Source organism: Xenopus laevis, chromosome 5L (genome assembly GCF_017654675.1).
Source record: "Xenopus laevis strain J_2021 chromosome 5L, Xenopus_laevis_v10.1, whole genome shotgun sequence".
In the NCBI taxonomy this organism is placed as follows: domain Eukaryota; kingdom Metazoa; phylum Chordata; class Amphibia; order Anura; family Pipidae; genus Xenopus; species Xenopus laevis.
This window is the reverse complement of record NC_054379.1, coordinates 148622620-148637275: the sequence shown is the minus strand read 5'-3', so window position 1 is coordinate 148637275 and position 14656 is coordinate 148622620. Positions and strand designations below refer to the sequence as shown.

Here is a 14656-nt window from a genome sequence, read left to right as displayed (position 1 = left end):
AACATCACATTTCTTTCCTTCTATTGTGTACACATGAGCTTCTGTATCAGACTTCCTGTTTTCAGCATAAACCTCCAGGGCTGGCGCTTGAGCATGCTCAGTTTGCTCCTCTCCCCATGCCTTTCCCCCCCTCCCTTCTCTGCCGTAATCTGAGCCCAGAGCTATGAGAAAGCAGGGAGAGACTCGGGCAGTAAGTGATGTCACAACACGCTAATATGGCAGCTGCTATCCTAAACAAACAGAGAGAGCTTCTAGAGCTGTTTACTCATGTATGATGAAGCATTCTGCAGAATAAATATAGTGGTATATCTTGCACTATTGCGGCTAATCTATTGGCAATAAACTGCTTCGGTAGCTTTCCTTCTCCTTTAAACGGCTCGTTCACCTTCAGGCTTCTGACAAAGTTGAGCCCACAATGAGTGTTGGCATCTGGACTCCTTTAGGGTAAGGTCACACTGTGAGATTAGGGGAGATTTTAGTCATCCGGCAACTAATCACCGAATTTTTGGGGCGACTAATCCCCCCAAACTGCTTCCCCCTGTCTTCTGCCTGCTAGAATGAAAAAATACCTGCAGCATGGCACTCGTGACGATTCGTTTTCCGAAGTCGCCCGAAGTTTCCTCGCAAGGCAACTTCAGAAACGAAGCCGCGAGTGCCATTAGTCGCCAGGCAACTAAATCTCCCCTAATCTCACAGTGTGACTTTACCCTTAGAAGAGAACTTCTACTCGATATAAGTGATTAATTATTCACTGCAGCCTATATTCATACCTTCATTAAGAAAACTCCAGGACTGACAGTGGATTAACTCTAATTGGCTTTGCTTGCCCTTATCATTATTACTATGGAAGATATTACTTTGGGTGTTGTGCAAGCCCAACAGGGAAATCCATTACAGTGTATTGGGGGAAACAAGGTGCTGAATGACACTCACCACATGAGGAGGTTTGAGGGCCCGGACAAATTCACTGGTTTGCTGGTAATCCGTATGGGCCGAGAATGAAATGTAATCCACAGACATTTTAAGGGGCAGCTTCTGCCCAGACATGGTGACAATCTCTTCAGGCTCAGACATGATATGCTGTGGAAGCAAGTGGAGGAAGATTGAATGTCTAGTACGGTTACATGAGATGCTGATACATATATGCAAATGTTCCCTACTTTATATTAATATGTACTAAGCCCATTTACCCATGAAAAATGGCTGTTTGTTTTAGCAGTTTGCCCTTGATTTCTAAACAAGCCCTTCAGTTTGCAGTTTACTATACTGATTTACTGTTTTTCCCCCCCCAAGAGGAACCACTAACTTGTGTATTCCCAGACCCTTCCAGGCGGAGGCGCCAGACTGAAGTGCAGCAAGGTTCCACCGACTCCCCACACCAGTGCAGAGAATCCCAGGCTTGTCCTGTACAGACGGATTCCAATGTTACGTTATCTGGGAGCTGTGCAATTCTACTGCATTTTTCGGTTGCGTGATGCTATTATAAAAGTCAGTGTGAAGTATAACGGTCATTAACAGCCTAATGCTCTTTAGGGAGATGGGAAGAACTTTTTTTTATTTTGTATTAAAGGAAATGTCAACCCCAAGAATATTTTTTCGCCTAAGAAAAGACAATTCTAATAAAAGACAACAATTCTAATAAAAGACAACAATTCTAAGCAACTTTGCATTATATATATATATACAGTGGTGTGAAAAACTATTTGCCCCCTTCCTGATTTCTTATTCTTTTGCATGTTTGTCACACCTAAATGTTTCTGCTCATCAAAAACCGTTAACTATTAGTCAAAGATAACTTAATTGAACACAAAATGCAGTTTTTAAATGAAAGTTTACGTTATTAAGGGAGAAAAAAAAACTCCAAATCTACATGGGCCTGTGTGAAAAAGTGATTGCCCCCCTTGTTAAAAAATAACTTAACTGTGGTTTATCACATCTGAGTTCAATTTCAAAGGTTATAAAGCCATTTCTAAAGCTTTGGGACTCCAGCGAACCACAGTGAGAGCCATTATCCACAAATGGCAAAAACATGGAACAGTGGTGAACCTTCCCAGGAGTGGCCGGCCGACCAAAATGACCCCAAGAGCGCAGAGACAACTCATCCGAGAGGCCACAAAAGACCCCAGGACAACATCTAAAGAACTGCAGGCCTCACTTGCCTCAATTAAGGTCAGTGTTCACGACTCCACCATAAGAAAGAGACTGGGCAAAAACGGCCTGCATGGCAGATTTCCAAGGCGCAAACCACTTTTAAGCAAAAAGAACATTAAGGCTCGTCTCAATTTTGCTAAAAAACATCTCAATGATTGCCAAGACTTTTGGGAAAATACCTTGTGGACCGACGAGACAAAAGTTGAACTTTTTGGAAGGTGCGCGTCCCGTTACATCTGGCGTAAAAGTAAAACAGCATTTCAGAAAAAGAACATCATACCAATAGTAAAATATGGTGGTGGTAGTGTGATGGTCTGGGGTTGTTTTGCTGCTTCAGGACCTGGAAGACTTGCTGTGATAGATGGAACCATGAATTCTACTGTCTACCAAAAAATCCTGAAGGAGAATGTCCGGCCATCTGTTCGTCAACTCAAGCTGAAGCGATCTTGGGTGCTGCAGCAGGACAATGACCCAAAACACACCAGCAAATCCACCTCTGAATGGCTGAAGAAAAACAAAATGAAGACTTTGGAGTGGCCTAGTCAAAGTCCTGACCTGAATCCTATTGAGATGTTGTGGCATGACCTTAAAAAGGCGGTTCATGCTAGAAAACCCTCAAATAAAGCTGAATTACAACAATTCTGCAAAGATGAGTGGGCCAAAATTCCTCCAGAGCGCTGTAAAAGACTCGTTGCAAGTTATCGCAAACGCTTGATTGCAGTTATTGCTGCTAAGGGTGGCCCAACCAGTTATTAGGTTCAGGGGGCAATTACTTTTTCACACAGGTTTGGATTTCTTTTCTCCCTAAATAATAAAAACCCTCATTTAAAAACTGCATTTTGTGTTTACTTGTGTTTACTTGTGTTATCTTTGACTAATAGTTAAATGTGTTTGATGATCAGAAACATTTTGTGTGACAAACATGCAAAAGAATAAAAAATCAGGAAGGGGGCAAATAGTTTTTCACACCACTGTATATATACATTCATTACATTTTTCTTTTGGTTTTAAAGTTATTTGTATATGTATTGCTCAGTGTCTGTCTGTCCCTGTCTATTCTCTGTCCTGGCGGCTCAGACTGTTGATACAATGTAAGACAAGGCAGCTCATTAACAGACCTGTATTTGCTGGGGAACTAAGACCTTTGCAACATTGTTTAAACGGATACTGTGATTTTACATGGTAAATTGAATTATTTGCAGTGTAAATAGTGTAATTTAGAAATAAAAACTAAATAAAAATCATGACAGAATCCCTTTAAATAGTAAAAACCAGGTGTTAAGCAAATTCTGCTTTCCATGGAAATTATTTTTACAAATAAAGCATTGACATTTTTTAATACATGTATACTGGAAAGTTAACTTAGAATTAGGTTTTCTTTAAATTAAGCACATTTGGGGGGGGGGGGTTGACTTGCCCTTTAACCAAAACAATACAATAAACATAGCTGTGAAATTACTAAGTGTGAGCTTTTAAAATGTTTTACAGCATTTAGCTGTACACCAAATCGTCCAAAACAGACTAAAGCCTACCTTACATACTGAAATCTGAGAAAAATCCAACACCTGCTAACCAAAAATAGTTCAGTTCTCGACAACATTAGGTCACATGACTTTCTGGGTTTGTATATGGTTTGACCGAACACTAATGATTCAGCTGAATGGAATTATTGGCAATAGGGCTGGGAAAATAATGCCAAACCTTTGATTTGCTGCACCCTTAATCTTTCGTTTTTCAAAAATGAAAAACAGTAGTGATATATGTGCTTACAAGTTGTCCACATGAGCTCTCCATTTTGGATCTGGTTAGGCCATATTTTGAATGTCAATGACTCTGCATATGCTTAGCATTGTAGTGTAGTTTTATATGGTCCCTAAACTTAGTTAACTTAGGTGATTTTAGTGCAGAGAATGTGCTGTGAATCAACATAAATTACTGGGGGCATCTTTGTTAGGCTCATTATTTACTGGTAAGAGGATGTGTTAGCTTTGGGCTGGTACAGAATGCACAATGCACTCTCTGCTGGACCAAGTAAGTCTGATTACAGATGTATTTGCATAAGTCATTGTAAATTCCATGATCTGATTTGACTATGGATTGTCACCTAACAATCCTTACTGTCATTAGCATCTTTAGTACCTATTAAAGTAACATCAAAAAATGAAAGTTTTTTAAAGTAATACAAATATAATGTAGTGTTGCCCTGCACTGGTAAAACTGATGTGTTTGCTTCAAAAATACCACTTTTGTTTATATAAACAAGCTGCTGTGTAGCAATGGGGTAGCCATTCAAATGAGAAAAGGCTCAGGTTACACAGCAGATAAGCTCCATAGAACATAATGTTATCTGTTATCCACTATTTAACCTTTGCCATAAAGACTTTTTTCAATTTCCGCCATTGCTACACAGCAGCTTGTTTATATGAACTATAGTAGTGTTTCTGATGCAAACACCTCAGTTTTACTAGTGCAGGGCAACAGTACATGCTATTTTCATTACTTTAAAACACTTTCATATTTTGGTGTTCCTGTTCCTTTAATAACATGGACTTCAAGAACCACGTTTGCCTGCCGGGCTGATAAAGCACTGTTCAGGTGTCAATCCTAGATCTGACTGAGAGGCAGGGGGACTGGCAGCATTTGTAGTTGTGTCCAAATTCAGTTCATTCGTGTGACCAGGCACACAACAACAATATAAATCTATTCACCATGCTTCCTGAACTTACTTTGGCAAGTGTCCCTTCCACACAGTAGCCAGCTATAATCACACCATTTCTCTTGTCTGTGCACCAACTCTCAAACAGCTCTCTGGATAGTCCACTCTGCATCATTCCAGGGGAGGCCATGACCACACTGGGACCAATGTCATCAAAGTGGTCCATACTCTGAAAAACAGCAAACAAACACATGGCTTATTATAATTTTAGGGTATTAGGCACAAATTTCCTGGCAACGCCAGGTAAAGAGAATATAAAGGGGTGTAATGGCACCCTAGTAAACCCAAAACAATCCAGCAGAGGAAATTAGCATATTGTTTGTAGTTTAAAAAAAGAAAAGAAAAAAAAACCCACCCACTGACCTTCAAGTTGCTGATGTGTTTAAAAACAAATGGATTGTTTATGTTGATCTGCTTGCGGATCTTGTCATTCATGGCATTCACATAGGTCTGGTACACGGCCATGCACTTTTTAGCCAGGGACGATGCATAGTATATTGGAATATCATGAAGCTCTGGGTGGTTTTGCCAGTACTCATCTGAAGGAAAAACCAGGCAAGTTAATTCAAATTACATTACAACACAAAAAGTTCAGCATGTAATTTAAAGGGGATGTAAAGCCAAAAAATTTAATTCCTTTAACAGGTCCACTGTCTAAAAATAAACCTATTGTCAATATACTTCCAAATCAAAATTCTGTACCTTTTTCATAAAAATCATGATTATCTGTGCTCCAGCTCCCCCTTCTCTCTATGCGCACGGACTTCCTCCGGGCCGTGGCTGCTTTTCTTCAAAACAATCTCCCCTCCTCCGAGTTCTGTAGTGTCAGGGAAAGCGTGTTGAGCATGGAGGTCAGCTTTAGAAACGAAAAGATAAATTAACCCGAACTATCTCTTATCTTGAAGTAAAGCAGCCACGGGCCCGGCCCACCATGTTGAGGTTTTCATGCAGGCTGAAGTCCGTGCGCATAGAGAGAAGGGGGAGCTGAGCGCAGATAATCATGATTTTTATGAAAAAGGTGCCGAATTTTTCATGGAAGTATAATGACAATAGGTTTATTTTTAGACACTGGACCCGTTAAAGGAATTGTTTATTTTTTTTTTACATCCCCTTTAACAATTTATTCAGGCTTGAATACAGACGTGCTTTTTTATGTACTTTAGCTTTTTTATCATTTCATACATTCATATTTTAATGGTTTTGTTTGCTCTGACTCAGCAGTGTTTTTTATATCATAAACTTGTTCACTAAACAATTCACCAACATTTTCAGCCATCAACACCTTAAGGGTAAGTGAGCCTTTCAAATAAAGTAACTGACCCTGAGTGTACATTTAAAATCCTTTGCCATAAAGCAAGACAAGACTGCTTTTTTTTTTTCAATAGAAAGTAGAGACAATACCCCGTTCTTGTAGTAAATACCAACCCCGTGAAAACACAAAACTCACTATAACTTTTTGAGGAATAACAACAGAAGTAGATTTTCACAGTATTACACATTGCTTTCGAGTATAAGCAAGAATATTTGTTTAATGCGTATACCTTTAAATATAAAGGTTACTTCTGATACATGCAAAAGATATACAGAATCCACACCACTCCTTATCAGATATCTCTAAATCCCCCTGCATCATCTAGCACCAAGCTATTTTGATGCAGCAGAGATCTGATTGGCTCTGAAGGTGCTGTCATTAATCTGTGGAAATAACAAATGGCCTCTAGTCAACGACAGAACTGACTTCAATATTACTTGTCTTTAATTATCCGATTCCTATAATAAAAATAAATATCTCACCTAAAATCAAGAGGAGCTCCTGTGCTCGGCCCAGAGCAAAGACAGGGATGAGGGATCTCCCTCCCCTATTTACAATATCATGTACAGTGTTACAGAAACGTGCCTCACGTTCTTCTCTCTTCTCATGGATGTGAGTGCCATACGTGGATTCCTCAGAAACAAAAATGAAAACTACATTTTGGAAATGGGCAGCATGTAAACTTAAGGGGACAGTAACATAAAAAAAGTAATTGTTTTAAAGTAGTAAAAATATAAAGCAGTGTTGCCCTGCACTGGTAAAACTGGTGTGTTTGCTTCAGAAACACTACTATAGTTTATATAAATAAGCTGCTGTGTAGCAATGGGGGCAGCCATTCAAAGGAGAAAACGCTGAGGTTACACAGCAGATAAACTCTGTAGAACATAATGGTGTTATCTGTTATCCACTATTTAACTTGTGCCATTTAGACTTTTTTCAATTTCCACCATTGCTACACAGCAGCTTGTTTATATGAACTGTAGTAGTGTTTCTGAAGCAAACTAATCAGTTTCACCAGTGCAGGGCAACACTACATTATATTTTCATTACTTTAAAACACAATTGTTTTGGTGTTACTGTTCCTTTAACATACAAATATAGCACTGTGTACTTAATATCAGCATAGTCATGGCGCAAGTGTTAGTACACAGCCCTAGGAGTAAAAGGCTTCAGTTTCAGGATTCATCAGACATGTTTCTTTCTCAACACTAGCTAGTTGGAATGTTCTTGCATTTCACTGATTAAATGTAAATAAGCATGTCAGTGTTTCATGTTCCTGTGAATCGGGCTGGGAAACTAATTAACATTCTATTGACAGCAATCAACATTCTATTCACAGATTTCAGTTATTGGCATCTGATCCATTTCTAATTCAGGGAAAGGCAACACATCTGAGGGGCATTTTTACCAACATATATCGGGAGAGATTTCTAGAGATGTTGCCCATGGCTACCAATCAGCAATTAGATTTAAACAGCCACCTATAAGTTAGAAAACAAAAGCAACGGTCTGATTGGTTGGGCAACATCTCCAGATATTTATCTCCAATGTTAGTAAACATGATTTTAAGGTATATATCAGAACTGTAATTACAATGATGAGGATATCCGGTTTGATGTTTGGTATTTCTGCAGCCATCAAATGTCTGTCCTCTTGCCTGGAAAAATCGCCTGTATAAAGGAGCTGGAAGGTAAACAGCAAAAGGTGGGCATTAGCACAATGCATATAAGTAGAGGAATTGCACATTTTAGATGCAACTACTGGCACCATTCTGATTCTGACTGGTTTAGGTTTCCAATTATTATCCATTAAATTCATTAGTGGTACATGAAGGCTGAGCATGATAAGACAATTTAACGCAGAAGCTTTGCAGTGTTCACCAATGACAACCAGATGTGCAAGAGTGAGCTGATACACTTGCTGACAAATACTGCAGAGCAACAATCACTAGTCTGGTTAAATTTAAATGCTATCCGGCTACTAGGGACCCTTCATAATTAAATAAACTTCAACATGTGCATTTGGGTAATTATAAAAACATGAAGAAATATAAAACTGCAATGTTACCAAAATGGCCAGTACTGGTGACTATCATTTTAAAAAAGTGTTAACCTTAAAGGGTTTCTGTCATGATTTTTATGATGTAGTTTTTATTTCTAAATTACACTTTTTACACTGCAAATAATTCACTCTACAATATAAAACGTCATTCCTGAACCAAAAAGTGTGTTTTATAGTTGTAATATTGGTTTGTAGGCGCCATCTCAGGTAATTTTGCCTGGTCATGTGATTTCAGAAAGAGCCAGCACTTTAGAACGCTTTCTGGCAGGCTGTTGATTCTCCTACTCAATGTAACTGAATGTGTCGCAGTGAGACCTGGACTTTATTATTAAGTGCTGTTCTTAGATATACCAGGCAGCTGTTATCTTGTGTTAGGGAGCTGTTATCTGGTTCTGTTGTTAGGCTACTGGGGGGAAAGGGAGGGGGGTGATATCACTTCAACTTGCAGTACAGCAGTAAAGAGTGACTGAAGTTTATCAGAGCACAAGACACATGACTGGGGGCAGCTGGGAAACTGACAATATGTCTAGAACAATGTCAGATTTCAAAATTAAATATGAAAAAATATCTGTCTTTTCTTTTGAGAAACAGATTTTAGCGCAGAATTCTGCTGGAGCAGCACTATTAACTGATGCGTTTTTTTTTTCTTCCCATGACAGCATCCCTTTAACATCAGGGTATAAAGACACAAGATCAATGACACATATAACAAAAGAATAAGGATACACAAACCTTCACTCCAGCTATTTCTATCATGAACATGGCAGCCCCAAGGACATGTCCTGCGTGGTAGCACCAGAACTTGATTCCCGCCACCTCTTTCACTTCATGGAAGTTGATGGTTTCAATTTTGTCCATGCTTTCCTCCAGATCTGTCTCTGTGTACAGCATATCATCTGCAGAGATATTACTGGGAGAAACCAACAATATGGTTAGAACCCACTGGGAATGTGCAACAGTTTAAGCTTTCTTTTTTTTTTTTTTTTTTTTTTTTTATCATTTACAAAAACTGCATGAAATTCTGTTCAAAGCCATAAGGTCTGCAAATCCACACAAGAATAGTAAGTAAGGAGAAAATAAACAGGAAATAAATTATATCTTATCAAAAGTTATTAAAGGGGTGGTTCATATAGAATGGCTAATTCTAAGCAACTTTTCAATTGGCCTTCATTTATTTATTTTTTTATAGTTTTTTTTCTTCTGACTCTTCCCAGCTTTCAAATAGGGCTCACTGACCCCCATATTAAAAGAAATTCTCTTTGAGGCTACAAATTTATTTTTATTGCTACTTTCTATTACTCATTCTTCTATTCATATTACAGTCTATTATTCAAATCAATGCATGGTGGCTAGGCTAATTTTGAACCTAGCAAACAGACTTCTTACACTGCAAACTGGAGAGCTGCTGAATAAAAACCTAAATAACTCAAAAACTACAAATAATAAAAAATTAAAACCAATTACAAATTGTCTCAGAATATCACTCTCCTACTAAAATTAATTTAAAGGTGTAAACCCCCTTAAATATTCTTCAAGGTGTTGTATAACTAAAACCCCCAGTTCCTAACCTAAAAATAGGATCTGTGGCTGAGTAACTATATTAGTGCTATAAGGCCATACGTTTTCATTTGATGAATTAGGAACAACACTGTGCAACCCCTGGGTGTCCTCAGCCAGTTGTAGGCTTCACTGCTGATATTCATGTAGGCAATGAGCAAGCCCAGAGTATAGTAAGCCATACATATATCAGCTCTAGCAGGGCTAACATTCTGTTTCTAACACAGAGGCTGATTGGTGAAATTCGGCACTAACAATATGCAGCCCCTTATATAACTGGGTCTGACTGCCCAGCAGTGAACCTTTAGGGATGAACTAACAGATATGAGTGGTACTGACCTGACTTTGACATAATCTGACAGCAGCCATCTGTATATAGCCTTAGTAGCATGAGTCATAAATGTCCTCCCCTTAAAGCTTGTCTTCTGTAGAAACCATGGAAGGGCACCACAATGATCCAGATGAAAACTGAGAAGGAAAAAAAAAAAAGTGAACATTCTTAAGTCATTGCTAAATAACAAGCACTAAAGACACGTTTGGTGAATACATCTAGTTAAAAGATACAGATATAATGTGATGCTCAAACCTTATCATTTCAAAGAAAAAGTAAAAATGCAATGCAAAGACTTCTTCCATGTAATTTCTGTTCCATCCTACAGTTACTATAAAACATGGCGGAACATAGGAACAACTCACAAATCTGCAGGGACTCACTGAGCGTGTTACACAGGACCTGCCCAATAACTGCTGGACACACAATACATAAAATAATTCACATTCACTGGCTGATACAATATACACTAAGAGGCCCATTTATCAAAGGTTGAATTTCAAATTCATGCGAGTTTTTAAAAACTTCCATAAACTAAAAATTCGAAATTTATTAAAACTTTTTTTGTAAAACTTGGGTGAACAGGATCAACCCAAATCAAATTAGATTTTTGAAAACTCGATTCGAGTTTTTTCTCCGAAAAAAATTTGAATGTCAGGAAGACTGCAAACAACTCCAAATTGATCCCAGGACGTCTCCCATTGACTAAAACAGCAATTGAGCAGGTTTTAGGTGGCGAATAGTAGAATTTGAATCCTTAAAGGGACAGAGTATGATAAATCTCCAAAAATCTAATTCTAATTTTTTTAATAAACTCAAATCGAGTTTGGATAATTCCCCGCTCGAATTTGAAAGTTTTGACCAAAAAAAACCAAAAAAACAATTTGAATGGCAGGAAGCAGAGCTGGGCCAACCCGGCCAGGCGCCCTAGGCAACCTGGCCGGCCATGGTGCGGCTTGGTGTGTGCTCAATCGCGCATGTACGAAACTACACGCCAGCACGCATGCGCGGAAGCGCATTTAAACGGAAATGACCAGCAGCAGTCAGGGAGACACAGGACCGGACATGGGGTAGGCGACAGAGCAGCCTGCCTGCCAGGGCCGAACTAGGGATAGGCAGAGTAGGCACGTGCCTAGGGCGCAAAGCTGAGGGGGCGCCAGGCACGTGCCTACTCTGCCTATCCCTAGTTCCGGCCCTGGCAGGCAGACTGCGAACAACTCCAAATTGATCCCAGGACGTCTCCCATTGCCTAAAACAGCAATTCAGCAGTTTTTAGGTGGCGAATAGTCGAATTTGAATCCTTAAAGGGCCAGAGTATGATAAATCTCAAATCGAGGTTGGATAACTCCCTGGTTGAATTTGACAGTTTTGACCATTTTTTTTTTTTTGAAAATTCAAATTCGAATTTTCATTTCGACCTTAGATAAATCTGCCCCTTAGTGTTTCCTAATAAGTATGAAGCACTTCCTTACACCATGCTGCACTCAGTTTGTAACAAGCTGCCAAAGAGAAAAATGGCAGGGCTTCTATCAGTACACAAGTCACTGATTTCACTTACTGACTTATAAGGAGTAAATCAATCTCTGCAGGGTCAATCAAGTCAATGTATGGGAGGGCATCCATTCCCTCTAGTCCAGGGTGGATCCCACAGTCCAGCTGTAAACACAAGTCAGGAATAAGTAATGTTGTAGAGCATGCTGTTATACACCAGCCACTGTCAGAAACCAAGGCAAACACTATGATTTTCAAAAAAGGCTCCAAACCTAGATATTCCCATAATAAAGCAAATTTTATCTAGTATCCTTTCAGGAAGCATTTGGCAAATGCACATGGGAACTTTTCTGAACAGAGCCTTTGTACTTTCGGCACAACACAGCTCAGATACAAATTCCATATAAATATGCCAGGGACTGAGATTCGTTTAAGGAGTATCCGGCAGTTATGATACTTGATTGATCTTTATGAATTCTGATGTGTAACACTATAATGAGTGTGTGTGGGTACCAGGGTATTTGAACGCTATGTGATATTACATTCTGATTTAGTTCCATTTTGCATGTTTTAACCTATAGGAGTATTTTTAATCTTTTGGTACTAAATAAGGTTTGCTTTTTATGGGAATATCTAGGTTTGGTCCCATTCATTATGGATTAGTATATTATTAGGAGAATCCTTGATATTTTCACCAAGCAAAATGGTTCCTATATTATGTAATTGAAAAAACAAACTCACCATAATCTTTCTTCCTTTGAATTCCAGAATGATACATGATCTTCCCACCTCCTGTCCAGCCCCTCTGAAATCAAACACAATAGTACATGCTTCAACATAATTGTCAGACACGCATGCAATAGGATTTCTGACATTGCTATTTGAACCTATTCATTCACGAACGGACACAAGAATGTCTGCTGCACTCGTGTCTCTGCAGTCTGACATTAATGAATGAGATACACTGTATGAAAGCCTGGGAGAGAGACACTGCCATAAAGCAAGGACTGCATAACAGCCACAGAGGACTGTTAGGCAGGGATGACTATGGCTGGTGAAAGCACCTGGAAGCTGTAATGTAATAGCTACAGGCCTGCCTACTGATCATAAATAATATATTGGTACCCAATCTATACCCAGTGTGCTGCAAGGAATCTTAGAATGATAGCAGCCCAGGGGAAGCATGGCGTCCCACTGGGAATATTGTGTAATTTAGAGATGTTGGACCTGCAATCCCTTAGCCGAGATGTAGAAAAGCAGGAGGACTGCAGGCTGGGCATCCTTTATAAATAGACTGAGTACATTTCTTACAACTGTTACACAATATATCTTTTTAGAGGGGTTGTACACATTTAAATTAACTTTTAGTATAATGTAGAGAGTGTTATTCTGAAACAATTTGCAATTGGTTTTCATTTTTTATTATTTGTGTTTTTTGAGTTATTTAGCTTTTTATTCAGCAGCCCTACACTTTCAGCAATGTGGTTGCTAGGGTCCAAATTATCCTAGCAACCATGCCTTGATTTGAATAATAGACTGGAATATGAATAGGCGAGACCTGAATAGAAAGAAAAGTAATAAAAAGTAACAATAACAATAAATGTGTAGCCTTTCATGGCAATTATTCTTCAGAGGGGGTCAGAGACCCCTCATTTAAAAGCTGGAAATAATGCAAAACCCATAACAAAGTAAAAATGAAGGCAAAATGAAAAGATGCTTAGAACTGGCCATTCTAAGGTGAACCATCCCTTTAACTAAGACTTCACCAATGATAACAGGGTCATATAAATGCACTTTGTACCCTACAATAAAGCCAAGGCTATAGAGAGCGGCTGATTGCCAGAGAACAGCCATTCACAGGTTCCATATTCTATACAGAGAACACACGGGTTAATAATGGGCCCACACTCTGCAGTGACACATAGCGAACACATAACTCACAGGGGTCGAATGAGCAACTGATCACTCTCCTCCGCCGGGATAGCGCTCTCTGCTTTCCTTTTCACAGACATGATGTTCCTATCCCGTTTGCCGAGGCTTCCTGCCCGCGCTACACAACATTCCCCCGGTCCGCCCCCTCACTCTTCCCAGTCTTTGTCACTTCCGGTTTGCTGGGCGCTTGGGTTCCGCTTTCTTCAAAACGCTGACTGAATATTGCTCAGGTGAGAGAGTCTTCTATACGGGAAAGGGAAGAGCCTGATACTGTAACCGAGTTACATCTCCATATCAATAAGGGCCTTGTGCTCATGTCTGTCAGTGTAGTTGAGGAACGCAAGCCAAAACATCACTGCTACTTCCTGGTGGGCTCAAAGTTCATTAAACTTACATTAAAGTGAGCCTGTCATCGGTAAACATGTTTTTTTTCTCAAAACGCATCAGTTAATAATGTTACTCTAGCAGAATTCTGCACTGAAATCCATTTCTCAAAAGAGCAAACAGATTTTTTTATATTCAATTTTGAAATCTGACATGGGGCTAGACATTTTGTTATTTTCCCAGCTGCCCCAGTCATGTGACTTGTGCCTGCACTTTAGGAGAGAAATGCTTTCTGGCAGGCTGCTGTTTTTCTTTCTCAATGTAACTGAATGTGTCTCAGTGGGAAATATGTTTTTACTATTGAGTGCTGTTCTTAGATCTACCAGGCAGCTGTTATCTTGTGTTAGGGAGCTGCTATCTGGTTACCTTCCCATTGTTCTTTTGTTTGGCTGGGGGGGGGGGGGTTATATCACTCCAACTTGCAGTACAGCAGTAAAGAGTGATTGAAGTTTTTCAGAGCACAAGTCACATGACTTGGGGCAGCTGGGAAATTGACAATATGTCTAGCCCCATGTCAGATTTCAAAATTGAATATAAAAAAAATCTGTTTGCTCTTTTGAGAAATGGATTTCAGTGCAGAATTCTGCTGGAGCAGCACTATTAACTGATTCATTTTAAAAAAAAAATTTGTCCCATGACAGTATCCCATTAAAGTGGTGGTTGGCTTTCCAGGATCTGAAACAGAAGTATACACTTCCTAATAAGATGTTCTTTAGGTATT

At 39.3% G+C, this 14656-nt stretch overlaps 1 protein-coding gene across 1 annotated transcript in view; it reads right to left on the bottom strand.

The window, feature by feature from the left end:
- cpsf3.L (cleavage and polyadenylation specific factor 3 L homeolog) overlaps window positions 1-13637 on the bottom strand; it is a 30005-nt gene extending 16368 nt beyond the window's left edge. Inside the window, 10 exon segments of the mRNA NM_001094809.1 lie at window positions 934-1080; window positions 4878-5036; window positions 5231-5406; window positions 6662-6812; window positions 7773-7862; window positions 8973-9150; window positions 10137-10265; window positions 11687-11784; window positions 12361-12424; window positions 13561-13637. Of these exon segments, the coding sequence (NP_001088278.1) occupies window positions 934-1080; window positions 4878-5036; window positions 5231-5406; window positions 6662-6812; window positions 7773-7862; window positions 8973-9150; window positions 10137-10265; window positions 11687-11784; window positions 12361-12424; window positions 13561-13631 (1263 nt within the window). The 5' untranslated portion in view covers window positions 13632-13637.
- Window positions 13638-14656: the final 1019 nt, after the last annotated feature.